The 26,012-nt window shown below is 34.2% G+C and overlaps 2 protein-coding genes across 2 annotated transcripts; both read left to right on the top strand.

Moving 5' to 3' along the window:
- Nucleotides 1-6,426: 6,426 nt before the first annotated feature.
- LOC142521337 (uncharacterized protein At1g76070-like) lies at nucleotides 6,427-7,389 on the top strand. Its single transcript, XM_075624555.1, has one exon. It carries the CDS (start codon nucleotides 6,469-6,471, stop codon nucleotides 7,252-7,254), a length of 786 nt encoding a protein of 261 aa, XP_075480670.1. The 5' UTR covers nucleotides 6,427-6,468; the 3' UTR covers nucleotides 7,255-7,389.
- Nucleotides 7,390-19,998: 12,609 nt separating this feature from the next.
- On the top strand, nucleotides 19,999-26,011 carry LOC142521458 (phospholipase D delta-like). The gene is made up of 11 exons (XM_075624662.1): nucleotides 19,999-20,486; nucleotides 20,805-21,389; nucleotides 21,934-22,050; nucleotides 22,898-23,092; nucleotides 23,220-23,501; nucleotides 23,589-23,657; nucleotides 23,759-23,906; nucleotides 24,275-24,423; nucleotides 24,585-24,752; nucleotides 25,106-25,303; nucleotides 25,479-26,011. The coding sequence occupies exons 1-11, from the start codon at nucleotides 20,157-20,159 to the stop codon at nucleotides 25,770-25,772; spliced, it is 2,535 nt and encodes an 844-aa protein (XP_075480777.1). The 5' UTR covers nucleotides 19,999-20,156; the 3' UTR covers nucleotides 25,773-26,011.
- Nucleotide 26,012: the final 1 nt, after the last annotated feature.

Here is a 26,012-nt window from a genome sequence, read left to right as displayed (position 1 = left end):
CAATCAATAACATACTCCAAAATCATTAATATGAGTTTCAAATATCATTTGAAACTTCAAAAATTCATATCAAATCAAATTCATATCATAATTCAATTTTGACTTCGAATACAAGTTTCTTGTCGGTTATTCTACTACATATCAGAAATTCAACTTCAAATACATGCTATTCCAGCACTTTGATATTTAGAGCTGCTGGAACTAGAAGAAAATTACCTCAGTCAGAAGCCCTCGACGCGAAGATCACAGATATATAATATGTTTCGCGTTTAGACAGCGTTTCGAAGTCGATTCGGACGAAAGAAATTTAAATTCCCTCGTATTCTCTCGAACTCTCGGTAGGTGAAATGAAGGAAGAAAGAACAAAAATCTAATCTTTATCCTCACCGCCTACGCGCTCGGGCGGTAGAATTCTCGCGCCCGAGCGCGAGAGGTTCTGCCCCGGAGTCAAATATATACCGCGCTCGAGCAGTCACAAATTACCGCTCGGGCGCGGCATGTTCTGTCCGAGAACACACCATATTCCACACTGGCGCTCGGGCGGTCATTTTCTACCGCCCGGGCGCCACATGTACTGTACCAAATGTTGGTTTTGGTATTATATTGGCGTCCGGCCTCTCCAATCGAGCTCTTACAATGTCAATTCATATTCAATATTCATTTATCAATTTCATTGTCATAATATACATCAAATGTATAATCACATATCAAATTCATGAATTATCGATAATCATATAGGATTTACGATAATACGATACACGGTCCTTACAATTCAGGTTCACAAAACCAACATGATGATCAATTGGATTTGTTTCCACGTATAAATACGACATATGCATATTGAGACATTGTATTGTAAATTCTAAAGCGCTGTCATTAACAAGATTGACTTAAACTTCATCCTTGCATGATCTCTCCATGAATAAATATCTTGTTGACAACTTCATAGTAAAATTACTTGGGGCCGATTCATAATATTTTATCTACAACTTGAACAAATTCCAACAAAGTAACAGATCGTAATAATCATATTGGTCTAATATATAGAATACTATATTCGACCAATCCATTCCTGACAATGACATGACCACCAAAATACAAAAGCATATCTTACTAGCCATTTGGAAAAAGAAATTTCGGATAGAGGAAAAATTTAAACAAATTGATATAATAATTTTGGACTTAAAAAGTGTAAGTAAGAAAGAAATACAAGGCAAAAAAGTTTAGAAATTATGAAGGTTTTGACTATAACGAAACAAACTAAAGAGAGATTTATAGATGAATATTTCATACTCTCGCGCTGAAAATTGCTGAGGCTGATAGCAGGTGCAGAGTCCGCTTCTATTGTAAGCGGACTGACCGACAATTTCGGTTGGGAATAATTCTAGCAAGCGGACTACGTCAAATAATAATAATTGGATGATTAGTCCAGGTATCGTACCCACAAATATCGATGTTTAAATACTATAATATGAATTATTTTTCCTAATTTAGGATAATCAAATTCAAATGATATAAGATGGATTGATTAAAAATAAATTAACTAAGAAAAAATAATCCAAACTATTAATTTAGGCGAAAATTCAAATTCTTTAAAAACAACTAAGGCGCACAACGGTACGAGACAAACTTGTAATCCACATGTCAAATTCAAATTAAATAAATTAATTATTTAATTCATGACGAGATTCTCAAAATTATTTATTAAACGATTTCTTGAATTAATAAATCTAATTAAATCTAACAGTCTAATTATACCTAGCTGAATTTAATTAGATTCAACCACATTAAATCACTGTGAAATTTTATTTTTCAACCTAAAGTCGCACACTGAAATCGAATACTATTTCTAGTAAGTTTAACCATGTGTTGATTGATGTAATGAAACAAATATTAATCTATCAACTTCCGGTTTTAGATTAACCAACGAATATTCAATTTAATTGGCTAGATTAAAAGAACACGTGATAAATGACATCAATCAATGAATAAAAATAAAAAATTAGATTGAATCAAACTCAAGACATTAAAAAAAATTATTGCCCCTATCGTTGCCTTATTCTATAAAAGTCTACTCCATAAATTCAAAACAGAAGTAAAAACTCATGTTTAAATTCATAGTGGAAAACATAATGGCAATGGGCCGGGGCCGGGGCGGGTTTGTCATCCCCATCCCCATCCCCGAATTTCATCCCCACCCTCATCCCCGCCCCAATCCCCACTTTTTCGGGTTCGGGGAATCCCCAAACCCGAAACTTCGGGGATTAACTTCGCATCCTCGTCTCCATCCCTGTTTCAAAAATAATAATATGACAAGACGGTGACGAATTTGAAGATTTTCTCAAATCCAAGACTTATTATTATCTATTATTATTAGAGATAATATTAATATTAATATCAATATCAATATTAATAATAAGATTATTAATATTTTAAAAAATAATATTATTATTATATTATTAATATTAATAATAATACTATTATTTTATTATTGATATTATTTTCGGGACGGGTTCGGGGATTTCGGGGATGGAGATAGTAATCCCATACCCGCCCCGAATTACATCGGGGATTTTTTTTAATCCCCGAACCCGAACCCAAACCCGAAAAAATCGGGTATCCCCATCCCCGTTTCGTGCTTTCCCCGCGGGGTCCCCAAACCTGTGGGAAAAGTTGTCATCCCTATCAATAAAGAATAAAAAGAATTCTTAGTAATTTGTGGCGTGTGTTGAGGTCTTCCTCCTGCTTCTGCCTTCTGTCCTTCCTTCATGTTTATTTTTCCGCTCTGTTGTTGTCTTCACTGTAGCCTTCTATTCTTCTCTTCTGTTCTATTCCTTCTTCTGCTTGTTCCCTCTTTACGTCTCTCTTCTCTTCTGTGCTTCTTTCTTTTGTTCACTCTTCTGCTCCCCTTTGTAAGTCTCTCATCTTTTCCTTTTATCTCTCTTCATGGGCCTAATCCTTCAACTCTTTGAAGCTCATCTCATGTTTAAAAATTGTAGAGATTTTATTTTTCAACTTTGATGATTCATCTCTATCAATATCTGCACAGATTTTCTTCCAAAACTTCAATATTATCAAGATAATAAAATATAAGAATATTTTATTTCCTTTATTTTGGTATTTTGTTTCCTTTGAAATTCTGTATAATCATCTCTCTCAAAATATGAATTTTTCCTCTTTTATTCAAATATACAAATGTTATAAAATTAATTCAGATAAACACAATATTAGGGATAAAAATTTTAGATAAACACAAATATTATAAAATTAAATCTCTAAAATTTTTATAAGATTTGGCCTTATCACGGACGCGGCAAAATAATCTTGCAAAACTTCACCTACAAAATTATTTTTGAAATTATATATATTTTTAAACTAATAATTAAAACCCCCAAAAAAATGTCTAACCGTATTTGTTCATCAATCATCCATATTGATTAATCATTTATGTCAAGCCTCGATTTTCCAGAACTCTTATATCAGATATTGATTTATATCTCAAAAGATTTGGTCAAACATGTTGTGCTGGTGTTATCAGATAATACCAAATGTCGTATGGTATTATTAACATTGAGTAAATGCAATTGAAGTTAGATGTTTTTAAAATAGAGAAAATTTCTTCTTCATTTTTTTCGGTTTCGTGTGTTTATCTGTTTGCTATTTTGATCATCTATTTAACAAAATTGAAATTTTGTTCAAATATCTTTTTTTATACCAATTTTAGTCCATTAAAAATATCACTTCATTTAACAATGAGTAGGTCTCTTGTGAGACGATCTCACGAATCTTTATCTGTGAGACGGGTCAACCCTACCGATATTCACAATAAAAAATAATACTCTTAGCATAAAAAGTAATATTTTTTCATGGATGACCTAAATAAGATATCTGTGTCACAAAATACTATCCATGAGAACGTCTGATCATACAAGTTTTGTCTTTACCAATTGCTTCAATCATAGATGGAAGAATGGACCATAGTTGCATGTTAAGGAGTCGAATCAGAATTAAGATGTGTTTGGTTACATGTTATAATAGTCCTACTATCAATTTATTTCATTATCTTAAATTTAATCTTCATGTTAATTACAATTAATTATCCATCCAACTATGGATTTCTTTGCCCTTTGTTTTTTCAAAAGCCAAATTTTGTGTAATTATAATTTCATATTTAATACCTCAGGGTATATGTTTGTGAGTTACGCGCAAAGTCGATGTCGTTTAAATTTTTTTTTTTCAAATCGTTCCTCGAAAAAAATATCATTTCGAATAGAATATTTCAATCCAAATACAACATTAAAGAGTTGGAAAAGGAATGAGAAATCTCATAACAAAATGGTTAACCCCAAGATTGAATGAGTACATTCTTGTAAATATATTGTATAGTACATTTTAATAACATAAAACTCGATTTGATTAAGCTCGAAAACTGAGACCTTTGACTAATAATAATAATTATTATTATTATTTAATGATAATTACTAAAACCATATTTAAGCGGTAGGACTTGAAAACTAGCAAAAAAAATCCGTGAAACAGTTTTATAAATCAATTTTATTAGACAAATATTCTATTTGAGTCACCTATGAAAAAAAATTTATTTTTTGTTGTAAATATGAGTAAGATTAATTCGTCTCACGAGTAAAAATATGTAACACAGTCTCACACAAATCTACTCAAAAAATAATTAAATGGAACGAGTCTTGGCTGTATTGTTTAATATTTCTTGTTTTGTGAAGTCATACTTATCATTTGACCATTACTTTGTACTTGTCTGTTTTTTTACGTTTCATTTTCTTGAAGAGGTCAATTATGAGAACCTTGTTTGATCCTTTCCTATGTTCTTGGTTTGATCCTTTCCTATGTTCTTTTTTTCCGACCTAGAGAATGCATGTTTCATATTATTGAAATAAAATCCTTATCATTGTCGGTCTAAAAAGTGTTCGAAATAATGAAATAGATAATCGTTTGATCAATAATAAAAAATTTAATTCTGTTATCAACTATTTTCTCGTACGAGTCTATCGCATAGGATTTATCCGACACATTTTATCTTGTTAATGTGGGTTCTATACTGCTACGTTAATCCATATATTTACTCAATACATATTTAAAGACAGCAGCATTAAGTTTTTCGTTATGAGTAGGTCTTTTGTGAGACGGTCTCACGAATTTTTATCTGTAAAACAGGTCAATCCTACCGATATTCACAATAAAAAGTAATACTCTTAGCATAAAAATTAATATTTTTTCATGGATGACCCAAATAAGATATCTGTCTCACAAAATATGACCTGTGAAACCGTCTCACACAAATTTTTACCTTTCAATAAATATATTTATAAATAAGAAATTAAAAATATCATATCCTCACCCACATAAATGCTACTCTTGCCACACGCCTTCATTTGCGTGTGAATATAATAACTACCACTTGTGAAATGTGGCTCAACTTTGTAGACTCAAAATTTATGTGTGTGAATAAAATTAATAATTATGAAAGTATAATTTATAATATCTGTATATCGAATTGGTTCGAAAAATATTTGATTCTTATTCGAGTTTATCGAATTTTCCGAACTCGAACATGTTCGAATTTTTTTCCGAACCAAACTCGAGCACAAATTATTTTGTTCAATATATGCGAGCCGCTCGCGAGCCTTAATATTTTATTAATATAATATAATATAATAATATGTTATATAAAGAAATTTTGAGTCTTCCGAGCAATATTTCGAATAGTTTACAAACATGTTCTAATTTTTCGAGTCGAACTCGAATTTTAATACGAAACGAATTCGAGCCAAAAAAAATTCGAACTTCAAATCGAGCTCAAACTCAAACATAATTTAATTCAAGACAAATTCAAAATTTCAACTTTTTACCATATTTGACTCGATTGGATTTCTTTGTCCCTGGTAATACCCCTTGAGCTCATCCTTAAAGCTTGTTTACGGTCTATAATGTGACTCGTTTTTCTTGGACGACGCTTGAATGACATGGAAGAGTAAATACAAATCATTGGAATGTGTAATTTAATATAGACAGTAAGACTATATTACGAGTTGGTTTCATGAACGAATATCTGACTCAATCAATTCATGAAAAAGTATTATTTTTATTTAAAAATAAATCGAGTTGTCTCGTTTTACGCGAATAAATTCATTTGATCGTATCACAGAAGAATATTTCAAAGTAACTCGGGATATACAAAAAATAAAAATTCAGCGACATATAAAATGATTGATATATTAATAAATTTGATTATTATCAACAAAATAAAGATATTAATTTCAAACCCGTTACACGAATTATACACGCAAATACACAACCACACGTGTGACTGTGTTGAATATGTTTATTTATATACACCCAAATATATAAATATATATGTATATCTATGTGTGTATATGTGTATCTATATATAAAACGGAGAAAAGAGAATCAAGTTATTCCAAAAATAATTCCATGGAGAAGCCAACTCCGAAACCGAAGAACAAAATATTAAACTTCTTGCCCAAAGCAGCGCAGGCGGCAGTCTCCTTCCAAAATCTGCCGTTCAGTCCCGGCAGAGACAGGCTCAGAGCCCATCACAACAAGGGCTTCTCCGGCCCGATATTGACCTCAATGATCCCGCCCGAAGCCCGAGGGAGATCCAAGAAATTCGAAACCCAAGAACCCACTTCGCCCAAGGTCTCATGCATGGGACAGATCAAGCAAGTGAAGAGGATCAGCAGTAAGAAGAATCGCGTTTCCCCGCCGAGGAAGGTCAGGCCCGATAAAGCTTCGAAGCCCGAGAGACCAGGTAAACCCAGGCCAGCCAAGGTTGAGCTGAAGAAGAAGCCGTCCGGGGTCTGGAAGCTTTTCGGGCCGGGGAGGAAATCCGATGCGTCGATCAATTACAGCCCTCCGCAGCAGCAGCAGCAGCAGCACCCGTCTTCGGCGGAGAGAGCGCCGGGGATCGGTCAGATGAGGAAGTTCGCAAGCAGCCGTGATACGTTCGCGAATTTCGATTGGTCGGCTGTGCAGATTGCGCCGGAGGATAACCGGAGAGACTGCGACTATTCCGGTGAAGAGAAGGGGTACAGAGACGGGGAGGACGACGTCATCATCCCGTTCTCGGCGCCGATATTGACGGGCGGCGGCGGCGGAGGAGGACCCGGCGCGGCGGTGGAGCCGAGGAAGGAGATTAATTTGTGGAAGAGGAGGACCATGTCTCAGCCTAAGCCACTTCAGTTAAACAAGATCAGATGAAATTGAATCATAATAAAAAAAAGGTTATTTTTTTTTTATTCTCTAGAAATTCTTTTTGTCCAATTTTTTTATTATATTGTACAAAAAAATTGAATTTGTGAATTACAAAATAAAAAAAAATACAAAAATTGCATATATCAGGTTGTCATTTTTACATTTGTATGATCTATGAACTTTTTCCCCTCAATCGAAATTTTTGGGATATTACCAAATATGAATCAATAATATATATATATATATATATATATATATATATATATGAGTGAATTTATCAAAATTTTGTATTTGAATTTACATTTACATCTATCAAAAGTTTGAATTTGAATGGGAGGATTTTGATTTGGGTAAGTAAATGAGATGAACTTGAAGTTCATGATTCAAAAATTAACTCGTTGATGTGTTAAAGAATGGAACTTGGACTTAACTCAATCCCAAAAACTAGCTCAAGGAAGAGGATTGTCCAAGCCCTATATATACAACTACAAGGTTATTTATCCAACCGATGTGGGACAATTAACACACCCCTCTCACGCCCAGGAATAAACATCTGGAGCGTGGAGTTTACAAATGACCCAATTATGGGCAGAACGGGTGGCTTAATTAAAGACAGTCCAACACATAACGGTGAAACCCGGGCTCCGATATCATGTTAAGAATGGAACTTGGACCTAACTCAACTCCAAATGCTAGCTCAAGGGGGAGGATTGTTCAAGCCCATATATACAACTCAAAGGTTATTATCCAAATCGATGTGGGACAATTAACATGATGATTTAAAATTTATTGTGAAATGAATTAATTTAACCAGACAAACTTGTCTGACTTATTATGAATTTTAAATCTTTAGCTTCAAACCCACTAATCAAAATACAATTTAAACTTGAAATATTTGGTTTCAGATCTATTAATCCAAATATAATTTAAAAGAGAAGGGGGCTTGATTTGAAATCTCTTCGAGTAATCAAGAATTTGAAATCCAAGCCTTCAAATGTCTCAAATGTTAATTTATGTATCACAAAAAGTCATACGAAAGTGTCTCACTTGTCAATTTTGTGATATAAATATTCGAGTCAATTCATTAAAAAAAGTATTTGTTATACTAAAAAGATTAATTTTCATTATAAATATAGAATGTATCGACCCGTCTCTATGTAGAACAAAAAAAGTTACACTTTATAGCACAAGCTGATGCTATCATTCCAACTCTAGCCATTTTCGGCATAAAAAAGAGCTTCAGGCAAGGTATCATCAGGAATAACCTTCTTAACCCAATGGAAGTCTCTAAGATCCATTTAAAGATAGTAGCTCATCCATACCATCAACTACCAAAATCCTCTTCATAACATCCCTATTTTCATATAATATAATAAAATTAATATAAAACTTTTGTGAGACTATTTCACGAATTAATTTTATGAGACGTATCTCCTATTTAGATCATTTATAAAAAAATATTATAAGTAGTACTTATTATTGTAAATATTTGCATGATTGACTCGTCTCACAACGTATCACAAGTAAATATATGTGAGAACGTATCACAAGAAACTTATTATAAAATTAAAATTAGAACATTAGATAGGACTTTTGTATTCACTTTAGTGTTTATAATTTTTTCTTGGGATAGCATAAAAATAACAAAACTTACTTCATCCGAGATCAAACAAAATTGGAAATGAATTACTATTGATTTTAAAATTTCAACTAAAATTCTTGATGAACATATTTTTGAAACTTCTATAATAATATTAAAATTATTTATGAGTAAAGGAGCAATTTGGTGAAGTTTGAATATTCATTAGATTATTATAATACCGGCCTCCGGAAAATTCGATCATGCCCGTGCATGCAAACATCTGCACGGACTAGGATCTTGACATGTGTTATTTTTTTATAAATGTCATAATCTTATCTAGGTCTTAGATTTTGAGCAAGAACAAAATTTAATAAACAATATATGTCAAGATCTTGACGCGTGCCAGCAGCGCTAGGCAATTTCGCAATCAGTGTGGGTTGTAATTGCTGGGCTTTATAATTTCGTGCCACTTTCCATTATTTGAGGTTTCACAATATTGATTAGTGAAATTCAGATTATTTTTATTTTAAAATTTGGATTATTAATTTTAACTAAAAAGAAGATTTATTTATTTTCCGTGATGATATATTCAAAAGTGTAGAAATATTTTAAGAATTTTTAATATGAAATAATAGTCCTATTATATCGTTTCGCACGAGCATGTAATTATATTTTATGCATTTTTTTATAGTAAAAGATCAAAACATATATCTAATAATACTAGCTAGTGAAACAAGTACATCAAATTTTCAGATATGAATTCTCGATAAAGATTTATATAATTTTCATTTTTAATCTTAAAAATATTTGATCTATAGTTTTAGTCTAATAAGTTAGTCTTAATCAATTTTCACATTTAGTCATTTTCACCGGAGCGTTTACGTAGCATCGGATATGTCATCAATGTTCGACACTATATCAGCAATTTCCGATGAGTAGGTCTCTTGTGAGACGGTCTCACGAATCTTTATCTGTGAGACGGGTCAACCCTACCGATATTCACAATAAAAAATAATACTCTTAGCATTAAAAAGTAATACTTTTTCATGCATGATCCAAATAAGAGACCCGTCTCACAAAATACGACTCGTGAGACCGTCTTACACAACTTTTTGACATTTCCGATACACATAATCAATATTCAATGGTATGTCGTTATTTTCATCTGGTCACACTAGTATTCTGATAGAAAATGACTAAAAATAAAAATAAAAATAACTTAAAATATAATAAATGAACAAATTTATATGATAAAAAATTTCAATTTTGGCTGTCAACCACACCAGAGGTCCCCGGATATACATGGGGACGGTGCAATAGATGACGTTGCATATGTGGCAGGGCATATGATTAGGCATCCATCTTATAAATTATAAGATATTGGTTATTTATATTGTTTTTTATTATTGAAAAAAGGGTGTATGCCGGTCCAATGTTTTTAAACAAAATTGAGTGATTTATTTTTCAAAAATAATTTGTTCACTTTAATTTTTAAAAATATTTCTTATATTTTTTAAAATATTAGTTGGAGAAAAGTTGCATACAAATTTTTTTTTTCTACAATAGATCTCACACAAAATACATTAATTTATTTCTTAATTTTAAAATTCTAATATTTATACCATTAAATCATATGATTTATGTTGTATTATAATATTATTTTTATTAGATTAAGTTTTGATAATTGATAAAATAAACATCATCGAGCTGTTACATGATCCAGTCAAATAAATATACATTTTCCTAATTCATTATAGATTTATTTTCTTTTAAAAAAATATTTTTTTATAAAAAAATAAGTATAGGTGAACGATATGGAAATTGTATAAAATATTACTAAAAAAATTGAAAATAAAAAAGAAGAATATTTTTTCTTTATTTTTCAAATGAGTTTTTCCACACATCTTCTGGTCGATCCACACCATACTCTGTTCTTGTAAGATGATACACACTAGTTAACAGTACGCCAGGTGCTACATCATAGGCACATTAGGAACGTAGATAATTCTAACCATATACATATAAAATGACAGCAATGGAATTCCAATCCTCGGGCTTTATTTGTAAAGTCTTTATTCCTTGATAATCAAAGCCTAAACATCTATGAATTATCACATGCTTCACCAGCCAAATAGACAAACGACCCTGCAATTTCAGGTTTTTCGGCTGATGTATCAAGATTAACCGATCAAGAGAACTCAATCTGTAGTTCTTCTGTTTTCTGGCTATGCACAAGCATAACTGTTATAGTTCAACCGCACCGGTCAGATATGAACAAATCAAAGTGATACTACAATCCCAGTCATCCAACAAATGTTTATTAAAATATGATTTGACATTATCCTATCAACTCATAAATGACAAAGTCTCCTAAATCATCTATGGCTTATCAATTTTCGGAAGTTAGGAGCTAAAAATAAGCAAAGAAACATTAAATGACGGTGACTGAGAGCGACAAGGACATTCAGTACAGATGATTGTTGAAAAAAATTTACTATTATTGGAGCTTTTCAACTACTATAAATATTCAGATTTTAGATTGAATAAGAAATTTAGTTGAATCACGATTACATGCTTACATCTTTCAAGTTTACATTCATTCAAAATTTGTGAGCATAATCATGAGATCATATTTCAATATGCTCACTTAGCACACGCATAACAGAACATATAAGATATTTTAATGATCACTTTATGATACTCTACCAACTCAAGCCGTTCAAGCTAACTGTTGATTTTTTTGTTGTTGTCTGGTAAACCGAAGATTCTTAAATATCCAGATATTGTAAAGTGATTATTAAAAGTTTCAAATTGACAGTGATAAGTCTTAATTGAAGTTAGTTTTTACAAAAAGTTGTAAAATCAAAGTCTTTTAGTAATTCATTTCTAAATGGAAGAAAGGGTTATGTATGATTGTTTATTTCCGAACATCCATAAATATATTTCTCACTTACTTTACGCACTTTACATTTTTGCCTATCTTTTATGTAGAAATTATTTTTTAATTATCGTTTTCTTTATATATATATATATATATATATATATATATCTTATCACTAGTCAAACCAAACTGTTTCTGAACTTGGTTATTTTCAGTGATCTAGTGAAGTTAGCCATTGAATAATATTTGTTTTAACAGTCTAAAAACTTGATAGACTTAATTTAATTGTGTTGATGATAGTCAAAACCAGTAGATCGCGTTAGTAAACCAGAAGATAGTATAAAAGCAGAAGTTCTCGTATCGCCTTAACAAAGCAGTACTTATCAGCTTAGATAAACAGAAGCAAAACTTGACTTTTACTGAATCAGAACCTATCAATCATATATTAAATGTTATCGTTACTTTACCAAGTACAAGTATTTAATGCATCATTAATGCTGAACAAAGTCATTTAATATGTTTTACCAAATGTGGTATGAAACAAGACTCATTGTTCTGAAACTTTTTGCAGGAACCTTTTTAGGTAATAAAGCTGATTCTATCAGAAGTCAAAGAAGCCGTTTTGTTTATAGACGCTGGATTCAAGACTTCTATAAATACACAAGATCAACGACGTTTATAGGTTACCAAAAACAACGATTACATTCTCTAACATACGAACGTTGATTTGCGCACTCCGAACTTCTTATCATCTTCAAGCTCAATTTACAGAAAAGCAGCACACGCTTCATAATAGTTATCTGATATTTTGAGATCATATCGTGCTAACTGTTTCTTACTCTCTCTACAATCATATTTTCGTTATTATATCTTTGAGAAGAGTTTGTAATCTGGAAAAGAGTCTTTTCCAGAACTTTGCTGTTTTCGTTTTATTGTGTTGAGAAACTAAGAGTTTCAGTAGGCAAATGATAAGTCCTGCTGAAGTGGGTGTGTACAAGTGTTGTACTGGAAAAACCAAAGTCTTTTAGTGATACATTTCTGGAAACAGAAGAAGGAGAGACGTAGAAGATTTTATCTTCGAACTTCCATAAACAACCATTGTCTACTGTCTACTGTTTTATTGTATTTCACCGTACAACTTCGGATCGTTTCCGCACTTTTTATTTAGGAAGGCGCTTTTCACGTCCATCTGATAAACTTTGATATTTTTGAAAGCAGCAAATGCTAAAAATATTATGATCGCTTCAAGCCTTGCTACTGGTGCATAGGTTTCATCATAGTCTATTCCTTCTTCTTGTCTGAAACCTTGAGCCACCGGTCTTGCTTTATTTCTGACCACAATGCCTTCTTCATTTAGTTTGCTTCTAAACACCCTCCGTGTTCCAATAACAGCTTGATGAGTTGGTCTAGGTACAAGAAACCAAACTTTATTTCTTTTAAATTGATTCAGCTCTTCTTGTATAGCTTCGATCCAACAGGGATCCAGAAGAGTTTCTTCAATTTTCTTTGGTTCATCCTGAGAGATAAAAGCAGCATGCATATATTCATTAATCATTTGCCTTCTGGTTCTTAATGGAGCTGCATGATTACCAATAACCAAAGATGGAGGATGAGATTTCCTCCAGACAAAAGGGTTTAAAGAAATTTCTTCCTGGTTTGATGGATTCGAATCAGGCTCAGCTAAAGCAGTAGCATGTTCTGGAATGTTCACTTCTGGTTCTGGTAAATCCTGTGTCTGAGCAATTGGTTTTACCAGAGGAATGTCTGGTTCTGGATTTTGAGCATCTTTAACACTAGGTTCTGTATCATATTCACTATCCAGTTCCAGATGAATCCTATCTAACCTGTTACTTAGATTTTACACATTAGAAATTCCAGGAGCACTGCTATCTTCATCAAAGACAACATGAATAGATTCTTCAACATTAAAAGTTCTATTATTGAAAATTCTAAAAGCTTTGCTTACTGCTGAATATCCAAGAAATATTCCAGCATCTGATTTTGATTCAAATGCAGACAAATAATATTTACCGTTATTATGAACAAAACATCTGCAACCAAATACATGAAAATAATATACGTTAGGCTTACTCTCTTTCCATATCTCATAAGGAGTCTGATTGTGCCTTTTGTTGATCATTGTTCTGTTTTGTGTGTAGCATGCTGTGTTGATTGCTTCTGCCTAGAAGCGCTGAGAGATGTCTGCATCAGCAATGTTCTAGCAGCTTCTTTAAGAGTTTTGTTTCTCCTCTCAGCTACTCCATTCTGTTGAGGCGTTCTGGCAGCTGAATATTCATGATGAATGCCATGTTCATCCAAGTATAACTCAAGCATCTTGTTAGTAAACTCATTTCCCCGATCACTTCTGATTTTAATGATAGAAATAGATTTTTCATTTTGAATCTTTTTCAGAAGCTTGATCAGGAGACTACTGGTTTGATATTTTCCAGCAAGAAATATTACCCAAGTAAATCTAGAAAAGTCATCAACAACAACGAGTGTATATTTCATTCCCCCTAAGCTCATGATAGGGATTGGACCAAATAAGTTCAAATGCAATAATTCCAAGCACCTTGAAGTTGATTTACTACCTTTATTCTTGAAGCTAGATCTGACTTGCTTACTAAGTTGACATGCAGAACAAACATGATTCTTAACGAAGTTTATATCAGGCAAACCATCAACTATGTTCTGCTTCTTGAGATTATTGATTGACTTGAAATTCAGATGATTCAATCTCTTATGCCATAGCCAATGTTTATCACTAAGAGAGGCAACTAAACATGTAGGAACATTAATATGGTCTTTGTTCCATGAAACTTTGTATGTGTTGCCTTCTCTTTTTCCAGTTAATACAGTAGACTCATCAGCATTTTTAATTGTGAATGTGTGCTTCTGAAAAGCCACAGAGTAACCATTATCACACAGTTGGCTAATGCTAATCAAGTTGTAACAAAGATTTTCAACTAATAGTACATCATTGATATTAATGTTACCATGGATAATCTTACCATTACCCACGATTTTACCTTTTGAGTTATCCCAAATGTTATCTTTGGTTCAGTACAACTCATTATTTCTGATAGTAGATTTTTCTGTCCAGTCATATGTCTGGAACATCCACTGTCCAGATACCATGTGGAGCTGCTGATTTTGGCTTTCCTCTCCTGTTCCTGCAAACACAAATTTTAGTATCTGGTACCCAATCTATTTGGATCAAATCCTTATCAGTCCTTTAGGAACCCACATTTGTACAATTTTAGGTGACCTTGTACTTCGGGTATCCAAAGAGGTGTTTGCAACACAAAGCTGCTATTTCTAACAGAATGCATCTTAGAATGTTGTTCTTCCCTTCTGTTTTTGTTGTCTGGTCTGTATCTCTTCTGAACAGGTCTAGAATTATAGTACTGGTAGTTTTTAACCTTCATAGAGGGTTGTCCTCTTGAGTTGAATCCTCTGCTGGATCCAGAACTCCGGTGAACTCTTCCCTTAGGTTCAACATAACCCAGACCACAATGCTTCCTTCTGTTCGTCTGATCTACAGTCTTTTCAAGTCGAACAGTTGGTACTTCAGGTTCATATACCACACTGGATTTGACAAAGTGAATGAATTTTCCTTTGCCTTTATCCAGTTCTGGCTAGTACTTGTTTCAGAAGTGCTTTTATTATTGCTGAATCCGAGACCACTCCTGTCACCGGATTGATTCTGCAACTCTTGCATCTTCTCTAAAGAAACATAAGACTTGTTCCATGCATTTACCAAAACAGATAGCTTCTGATTTTCAGACCTCATTGTTTGGTAATCTGCATTCTCTTTCATTCTCAGTTATTAAGTTACTCATTTCAACTTTTAAATCATTGCAGCTGTTCTTTTGCAAGCAAGTGAATTTACTGACTTGATCTTTTAAGTCTTGATTTTCAATCTTAACTTCCTCGAATGATTGAGAAAGTCTTGAGCACTCTTCTACCATGTCATGCAGTGCTTTAATCAAATCAGTTCATGTAAATTCGTCAGAGTCAAAGTCAAGTACCTCTCCAGATGTCGAGGTTGGTTCAATATCTGCCATGAGACATTTGATCTCTTCTGCATCACTTTCGCTAGAATGACTTTCTGAGTCAGAAGACTCAGAACTAGAATCCGCCCATTTAGATTTGCTTTCCTCAGCAATCATCGCTTTGCGGTCTCTTCTGAATTTCTTGTCATTCCTCTTGAATTCTTTTTTCTTCTGGTCATCCTTTTTGGGCTTTGGACAATCAGCAATAAAGTGACCGATCTTTCCACAGTTAAAACACGCCATGTCACCAGGTGGTGAATCCTTTTTGAAGTTCCGGTTAGGGCTTTGGTAAGCTTGGTGATTCTTCTTCATGAATCTGGAGAATTTCTTCACAAAAATAGACATAATATCATTGCTGATCTTTTCAGCAGTCTTTTCAGAAGTGCTCTCAATGATGATAGCAGGTAATGCTTGTGGAACAACTACGGCAGGAGCAGCAGCAGCAGGAGTAGTGGCAGCAAGAGCCTTGGTCGGTAGATTTGTTGAGGGCTCTTCTCCGCTTCTCACTTCCAGTTCGAACTCATAGGCTTTTAAGTCAGCAAACAAGTCATGTAACTCTAACTTGTTTAGATCTTTAGAGACTCTCATAACCATTGTTTTAACGTCACATTCCCTGGGTAAAGCTCTCATCACTTTGAGTGCTATTTCTCTGTTGCCATACTCTTTCCCAAGAGCTGCTAGTTCATTAACCAGGCTACTGAAACATTCATCAAACTCATTTAGAGTTTCTCCAGATTTCATTTTGAGATTCTCAAATTTCTGCATTGCTACAGACAGTTTATTCTCCTTCGTCTGCTCATTTCCTTCACAGATTTGGATGAGTTTTACCCAAATCTCTTAAGCAGTAGAACACATCTTGATCTTGCTAAAGGTATTTTTGTCGAGGGTTTTGTAAAGAATGTCCTTCGCAACATTATCAAGATTGGCTTTCTTTTATCTTCGCCAGTCCATTCACTTATGTGCTTCTCAACCATCTGGGGTGTTCCCTCAGTAACAGCAACAGCAATGTTAGATTTTAAATCTTCAAAGGACCATCTGTGATGACAAACCACATGTCATCGTCTTGAGCTGCAAGATGAGCTTACATCCGGATCTTCCAGTCATGAAAGTCTTCTTTTGAGAACATGGGAACCTTGCTGAAGTGTGCCATATCTGTTGTAAATATAGAACAAGAAAAATCTGCTCTGATACCACTTGTTGGGGATCGAAATAGAGTTTAGAAGGGGGTGAATAAACTCTATATCGATCCCCAACAAAAATGTTGGGACAGATCAAGTTCAAAGAAAATATTTTAAAGAGTTTATTCACCCATCTTTAAAACTTTAATATTGATCCCGACAAGTGGTATCTGAGCGAGTTTTTCTTAAAATCTGATAACAATATATTTAAAATTACATTCTTTAACAAGATCTCTATGTTTTCAAAAGAGGAATTTGATAATTGAAAGATTCGTATACACACATTTGGTTACAGAAGATGATAACATGCGGTATGTCATCACCGGAAATCCAATAAAGATATTTAAAGCCAATACAACTATAGCAGTTTATGAGGAATCCTAAAAAATGGTCGAGAAACACTGGTCAGAATGGACCACATAAGATAAAAATAAAACTAACTTGAACAATGTGGCTAATGATATAATATATCAGACCCTTGACAAAAACATATTCAGCAAGATCAAGACATGTTCAACCGCCAAAGAGATATGGGAGAAGTTGATCCAACTTTTCGAGGGTAATGATCAAACCAAAAAGAACAAGCTGACTGTCTATCCAGAAGTTTGATAATGTCAAGATGAATCCCGATGAGATTCTCAATGAGTTTGATGAATTGTTTAACATTATTGTTATTTAACTTGCATCACTTGGTAAAGAATAATCTAATCGTGAACTTGCTTTGAATCTTATGAGAGCACTGTCCAAGGAATGGGGGTGTAAAGGTGGTGTCCGAGAATCCAAATATCTCAACAAACTCGAGCTGCATGACCTATTTTTCAGATTTGAAAGGCTACGAGTTCAAGCTGGGGATCAAGACGGAAGAAGAGTCATCCACTCCACAACCCACCAAAGCTCTAGTCGCCACAATTTTAACTCCAACCGTTAGTGAAGGAGCTTTCAACAGAAAATCAGCTGACCAGATAAACAATGAAACACTGTCTTTATTTTTTTAAAAAAAATTGGCAACTTTATTAAGAAAAATTAGTATAAATTCAAATCTTATCATAAAAGGATCAAACAGATGGTAATCATGATTGTTTTTATTGTGGAAAGAAAGATCATTTTATTACAGAATACAACATACCAAATAAAGATGATAAGAAGCCATTCGAGAAAAGACAATTCAAAGATGATAAAAGAACCTACAAGAAACACAAGAACCAAAAAGTGCTAATTGCCAAAGAAAGTAAGAAACAATGGGGTGACTCAGATTCATATCAATCAAGTCCAAAAACCTTAACAAACGAGAGTGATGATGAGAAGTGACAATGTCTCATAACAGATATCGAACCAGACTACAAATATTGAGCTGGAGAATGCCGACGATGATCTGATATTTAATTTTTATTCCGGTGAATCTACACGAACAGATCTTTATCACGATACCGCATAACATGGTAGATGACTAAATGAATATAAAACTTTCACAATTTGCCTTGTTTGCCACGTGTTCCTGTATGAAGTAAGACGCATCATGTGTGTAAACATATTAAATTCCAACTTTACGACTTTGTCTTACATATTTCGTGTGGGCAAAAGAACGACAATGAAAATAAGGCCACAAAATATACCATTTTGCCACGTGTTCCCTTTCACACAAATGATGTGTAAGGTTGCCTTTTAATTTCATATTACAAATTTGACAAAAATTTGCATGTGATGGTTTTACAGGCGTATTTTGTGAAACAAATCTCTTATTTGGGTCATCCAAGAAAAAGTATTACTTTTTATACTAAAAGTATTACTTTTTATTGTGAATATCGGTAGGGTTAACCCGTCTCACAGATAAAGATTCGCGAGACCGTCTCACAAGAGACCTACTCTACGAATTTTATTGTAAAAAAAATAATGAGATCAAGGTTATGAATTGGAGTAATATACAATTTATAATTTACCATTATATTATAAAATGGACAAAATATATTATATAGTTTGACTCGTTAAAATTATTTAATATATATGAGTTTTATACAAATATTTATAAATTATAGACAATTCAGGTATATTACAAAACAATGTATATTTCAATTAACATAAAAACTCTCATGAGACATGTTACATATCAGTTTTGTGAAATAAATCATTTATCCGACCAGTGAAAAATATTATTTTTAATTGAAAAATAAATTGGATCGATTCGCCTTACAAATACAGAGACATTCAGCTAATACAACATGTTACTTCAAAATTTGAATGCTATAAAACTTATCATATGATTGGATTTTAAAAGTAGTACCTTTCTTATTAGTCAAATGCTAAATATAAATTTAAATGCATCTCTTTATTAACCATGTAATTAATATTACATTCATTACTATTTAGTAATGAATTTAAGTAATGAGTTTAATGTGCAACACTTTATTTATTAAACTAACATTTGATTCTTCTGAGATACACTTCAAATTTTTTATTCTCCTGTGTTGTCATCAGTAGGTGATGCCATATTCTCTAGAAATACGAAAGATCCGTATGATCTAATGATATTGAGACTTTTTATCTTTTATTATATTATCAGATTTAAATAATAATTATGTATCTTTCAATTTTTGATAATTTTATTTTAATTTTATTGAAATTATTAATGTGGGCGGCGTGGCACATCGAGAAATAAAGACTAGAATGATAAGAAAAACAAAAATAACCGATTAAACCGAAATTTGATATTATAGAAACCAAAATTACATAAGCAATAAAAAATTTACTTTAGGACATAAATTCACTAGGTGACACATTTTATGCCTATTTTTCTACTTTAAGAAAATATTACAAAAATGTAAAATAAAAAGAATATTTTTTTAAGAGACATCTTTTTTCCATTGATTTTTTTTTTTAAAAAAAATTTTGGTCAACCAATTTTTTTTTTAATAATTTTTTAATTTATTTTTTAAAATTGAATTTTTTTTAAAAAAACGTGGTTGATCAAATTATTTTACAAATTTCCTCTTTTGCCACCAACCAATTGAAAAAGAGTGATCCCGATATATAGAAACGGGCCCCACACAAAATTCAAACTTCCAGTTAAATAACTTCTCGTACACCTGTGGAAATACAGATGCCACCCACGTCCCATTCCCCATAGTTGTCTCCGCTGCCGCACCCGCTCCTCCCTGGCCACGGCGGAGATACCTAACAACCACCTACCTCTCCGCCGCCGCAGCCCACGCTCACCAATGGTGGAAGAGAATTCGGAAAGCATGATATACCTTCATGGAGACCTTGATCTTAGGATCCTTGAAGCTAGGTGCTTGCCTAACATGGATATGGTCTCCGAGCGCCTCCGCCGGTGCTTCACCGCATTCGATGTCTGCCACAAGCCGTTCTCCGGGAGCGGAAGAGGCGGGAAATCCAAGCATCACCACAGAAGGATCATCACCAGCGATCCGTACGTCACCGTTTGTCTCGCGGGCGCACGGGTTGCGCGTACTCGGGTCATTTCCAACTCGCAGAATCCCGTTTGGAATGAGAATTTCAAGATCCCCTTAGCTCACCCGGTTTCCAAGGTGGGTTCCAGCTGGAATGACTTATCAATTATCTTGAATCTTTGATTTACTGTATCCATTTATATTTGAATCTAATTTCGTTTATCATACTAAAGGAATATTTATTTCGAAAATGCTATCTTTGTTGACCACCCGCATGCTAAACTAGAGGATGCTTGGATATTGATTTGATTAATATCAAGTTGACATTTTTTTATTACCAATTCTGCTAAGACAATTTCGAAATGTTTTACGATCTTCCCGAATTATTGGTAAGTTTAAAGGGTTCATCTGGAATTATACATTAATCGTGCCTCATGTTGCATTATTGTGGACCAGGTTGAATTTCAGGTTAAAGACAACGATGTTTTCGGTGCCGAGCTCATCGGAGTGGCTCTTGTGTCCGCAAAACAGATTGCGGCTGGCGAGCCGTTTGATGAGTGGGTCCCCGTGCTCGGGTCAGGTGGGAAGCCCCCAAAGCCGGATACAGCCATTCGATTGCAGATGACGTTCATTCCCTGTTACAAGAATCCCATTTATTTTAATGGGATTTCAGAAAATTATGGATTGAATGAAAGCTATTTTCCGCTACGCCATGGGGGGAAGGTAACATTATATCAGGATGCACATGTGATTGATAGGATGCTGCCAGAGATTGAGTTAGATGACCAGAGCAATTTTGAGCATGAAAAGTGTTGGGAGGATATATGCCATGCGATAATGGAGGCGCATCATTTGGTGTACATAGTCGGATGGTCGATTTATCACAAGGTGCGGCTTATCAGGGAGCCGACCAAGCCTTTGCCAAGAGGTGGGAATTTGAATTTGGGAGAGTTGCTTAAGTACAAGTCACAAGAAGGGGTGAGAGTGTTGTTGCTGGTTTGGGATGATAAGACTTCTCACAGCAAGTTTTTTATTAACACGGTACGGAATTTGATTCTGAATGGACACAATGTCATTGTTATAGGGGGAATTATTTTTACATGTCCTGCTTGGAGTTCTTATAGGGGCGATTGATGTTAATAAGGTGTATGTAGTACAGAGGCAAGATGATTGCTTGGAGACAGGATGAAGGGAATGTGATAGCTGTGGCCTTTGTATACCTGAAATCTTAAATTTTTGGAGTGATTTTACTGAATTCGGGCTAAATTTGTTTCCCTTCTGGGCATGGGACTTTTAGGTTTGACATGATTTTTATCGTGATTTCCTGCACCTGTTCCCTTCCATGTATAAACGTGTAGATGTCTTGCGATGGAATTAGAAACATACAATTGAAAATATCGATGGTGAAGTTGCCAAATGTTCCGGACAGCTAATGTTTATCTTGATTTCTAGGACAATTACCCAAAAGTTTGGTTGATGGGATGTGTGACTCAATCTTCATATGAATTTATGACTAATCTATCTATTTCATTTATCAGTTGTCAAGATACTCGACTAATCCGCTTAATGGCATCTTTTAGTGCAGGCAGGAGTGATGCAAACTCATGATGAGGAAACCCGAAAGTTTTTCAAGCATTCTTCAGTAACTTGTGTTTTGGCCCCTCGTTATGCTAGCAGTAAACTTAGCTTTTTCAAGCAACAGGCATGCTTTACTCTACATTAGCATTTTTATCAAGTCTAAATGTCTGATTTCCCTAGGGGCCTGTAGATGTTTATTCTTTTGCTTCTAATTTTAACATTTTTGGGAGCCATTTCCGTTAATTCTTTTACTCAATTTAGGTCTTCGTTCAGAAAAGCCATTATATGTTTCACCACGTTTAGATCATGTTTCTATTTAATAATTGCAACCGATGTTTATTCTTTTGCTTCTAATTTTAACATTTTTGGGAGCCATTTCCGTTAATTCTTTTACTCAATTTAGGTCTTCGTTCAGAAAAGCCATTATATGTTTCACCACGTTTAGATCATGTTTCTATTTAATAATTGCAACCGGGAAGGAAGACTTCCCCATAGAATATTTTTGGTCATTTCAATCAAATAGGATTCCCACAAAATAACAGCTGAGCAAACAATACCGAGTTCTCGCTGTTCTCTTATATTCAGCCCGTACTACCAACTTGTATCTTGCATTTTCTTAAAGCAGTTATCGAGTCAAACTTTTTCTTCAAATTTTGATTCATCTGCCTAAGGGTTATCAGGTAAAAATGACTTGAAAGACCAACTAAACCTTGAAATGTTTTTCCAAACTTGAGGATACAACTTGAGACAGACTCATTAGTTTTTGAGAGGGGGGCAACCTAGTCTTATTTTTATGCTTTTTTTTATGGGGAGGGGAAATTGCATGTGAAATTTGGAAACTTTTTTGTGTAGTGATGGCCGCCCTGCTTGGCTCATCCCTTCGAAACAAAATCCATTCTTATAAAAAGTTGTGCATATGTTAACAACTAGACATCGACCTATTCTTCATATTTACTTGTGTTTTTATGCAGGTTGTCGGAACCCTTTATACTCACCATCAGAAATGTGTGATAGTGGACACTCAAGGCCATGGCAACAACAGGAAGATAACTTCATTCATTGGTGGCCTTGATATCTGTGATGGACGCTATGATACACCTGAACATAGAATAACTCGTGATCTCGACACAGTGTTTCAGGAGGATTATCATAATCCCACATTTCCTGTAAGCAAGGGTCCATGTACCATTATAAACCATGAAACGAACTAGGAAACATGTTTAATATTCTAATTTGTTACCACAATACTTATTTTTCAAAACATGGGTTTTAAATTTTTTGTCATGTTATTAGGCAGGAACAAAAGCCCCAAGACAACCATGGCATGATTTACACTGCAAAATTGAAGGCCCCGCTGCTTATGATGTGCTTACAAATTTTGAGCAACGATGGAAAAAAGCCACTAAATGGTCAGAGTTCGGACGCCGCTTTAAAAAAATATCACGTTGGCATGATGATGCTTTGATAAAGATTGAACGCATCTCATGGATAATTAGCCCTTCGTCCACCGTTCCAAGTGATCACCCTTCATTATGGGTTTCCAAGGAAGATGATCCCCAAAACTGGCATGTTCAGGTCAGGTTTGTCTAACTTAAAAAAACTTTTCCTTTTGACTCGAGGAGACTAAAGTGTTGAACTTGCTGGTTATTTTGATGTCAACAGGTTTTCCGATCTATAGACTCAGGATCTTTGAAAGGATTTCCCAAAAATGTACATGCAGCCGAGGAGCAAGTATTGGCTTAAACTTTATTTTCATTCCTGGACTTAAATGTTTTGCTCTGGCTTATTTAAACTCGCAGTTATATTAATCTTCCGGACTCTCTCTATTGCAGAACTTAGTCTGCGCTAAAAATTTGGTGATTGATAAGAGCATTCAGACGGCTTATATCAAAGCGATAAGATCTGCTCAACACTACATATATATTGAGAATCAATATTTCCTTGGGGCATCTTATGCTTGGCCCTCATACAAAGATGCAGGTGGGGTGCTTTAAGATATTTCAGTTTTAACTTGACAGCATTACTTGGTTTGAAGTTTGAACTGGATTAAGATTTCAACACATCCAAGTATGGGTCCGGTCAGATGTAGGATTTTAGTTGATTTGGCGATTCATTGTATTTTTGAGACCAAACTCTTGAAAAAACTGTACCTGGAAGTTGATTTTTCCCCCATGGAGGGGATTGCCAAAACAAACGAATGCGTTTTTAAGAATTTATTTATAAAGAAAACTTTCTTTCTACATCAAAATTTTACACATGCACACGATCATATTTCTTATTTAGCCTTCCTATTCATGGTCTCCTATTCTATCTTGCATTTATTTATCTCACATGTTCATGCTTCTTAGGTGCCGACAATACAATTCCAATGGAACTGGCGTTAAAGATAGCCAGCAAAATAAAGGCAAAAGAAAGATTTACGGTTTACGTTGTTATCCCAATGTGGCCTGAAGGTGTTCCCAGTTCAGCCTCAGTCCAAGAAATCCTTTATTGGCAGGTAATGAACAAGTTAATCTACATAATGGGAAGTGTCAAGCAGTCTAACTGAGCGGGAAAGAATATTTGAAGAATTGATGAAAACATAAAATGTTTAATCTTTTGCTTTCTGCACATGCAGTATGCTTCTGGTAGTTTATTCTCGACATATTTTATCTGCAGGGGCAGACAATGCAAATGATGTATGAAATTATTGCCCGAGAAATCAAGTCCGCTGAGCTTGAAAATGTGCAGCCAACTGACTATCTGAATTTCTATTGTCTTGGCAATAGAGAGGAACCGACTGATGAATCAACTGCAAACGGCCAATCCCCCTCAAATGGAAATTCAGTAATAATCTTACATTTTAAACATCTCCTGTTTGTATAAATGCCACTGAATTCATACCTCTTCTGACTCTTGCTTCATTTGAAATACTATGCTAACATAAAAATACCAATTGTTTGGACCGTTTTACATGGAAGCCGAATCTTCTAAGCTGAACTTGATCCATAATGACATAGTATATCAGTCAAAAATATAAAATCTAGATGTCAAGATTGCTCGTTTGGTGAGGGGGTGTGAAAATTAAAAATAAAATAAGACTAAAAATAAACCTTGCTAACTTGTTGGAAGGGTCTTAGATTTCATGATGACCCCTTTATTAGTTAAACCACGATAATTTGATATCAAACTCTTGCCAGGTACCTTCGCAAAAATTCAGGCGTTTTATGATATATGTGCATGCCAAAGGAATGGTAGTGGATGATGAGTATGTTATACTGGGTTCTGCCAATATAAACCAACGGTCTATGGCGGGTTCTAGAGATACCGAGATTGCCATGGGCGCCTATCAGCCGCATCACACCTGGGCTAAAAAGAAGGCTCATCCATATGGGCAGGTTTGCTAGCCGTGTCAATAGTTTTTTGTCTTTTTCCCGACATCTTGTGACTATAATATGCTAATAAGCTCATGTATCTCTATAATTAAAGTTTCTCAGCATTGACGTAGTTCATAAAGTTCATATCATTGACAGATATTGTTTATCAATTTGGTTAACTGACGTGCATTTGCAGGTATATGGCTACCGAATGTCGCTTTGGGCAGAGCACATGGGAAACATTGATGATTGCTTCAAGAATCCTGAGAAATTGAACTGTGTGGCAAAAGTTAATTCTATCGCTAATGATAACTGGCAGAAATTTACAGCTGACGAGTTTACTCCACTACAAGGCCATATCCTCAAATATCCAGTGCAGGTAGATGAAGATGGAAGGATTTCTCCATTGCTCGGATATGAAAATTTTCCAGATGTTGGCGGTAAGGTGCTTGGAGCTCCAACCAATCTTCCTGATGCTTTGACCACATAAACTTGCAATAGTTTTTTCACGTCTATAGGTTACAGATATTTGTTATACCATCAAGGGGTCATAAATAGATATGAACAAACACACGATTTTACAATATTTAACTTTAGTGGTGTTGTCATGTAACATCTGATATATTGTATTGCACATATGGTGTCTATTGGTCTGTAATTCGGATACACAAATTCTTTGTGTCATTCTTTCATCATAAGCTATAAAATAATAGTTATCGTATTGCAATTT

This window comes from Primulina tabacum, chromosome 12 (genome assembly GCF_025594145.1).
Source record: "Primulina tabacum isolate GXHZ01 chromosome 12, ASM2559414v2, whole genome shotgun sequence".
Classification (NCBI taxonomy): Eukaryota; Viridiplantae; Streptophyta; class Magnoliopsida; order Lamiales; family Gesneriaceae; genus Primulina; species Primulina tabacum.
The sequence above is the reverse complement of the archived record's forward strand: the minus strand, read 5'-3'. Positions and strand labels throughout refer to the sequence as shown.

Excerpts from the sequence above, each read along its gene's own strand:
- LOC142521458 (XM_075624662.1), top strand. The coding sequence starts at position 20,157 with ATGGTGGAAGAGAATTCGGAAAGCATGATATACCTTCATGGAGACCTT. Across the intron at positions 21,390-21,933 it reads GCAAGTTTTTTATTAACACG|GCAGGAGTGATGCAAACTCA; the intron begins GTACGGAATTTG and ends CTTTTAGTGCAG. Across the intron at positions 25,304-25,478 it reads AGGCTCATCCATATGGGCAG|GTATATGGCTACCGAATGTC; the intron begins GTTTGCTAGCCG and ends GTGCATTTGCAG.
- LOC142521337 (XM_075624555.1), top strand. The coding sequence starts at position 6,469 with ATGGAGAAGCCAACTCCGAAACCGAAGAACAAAATATTAAACTTCTTG.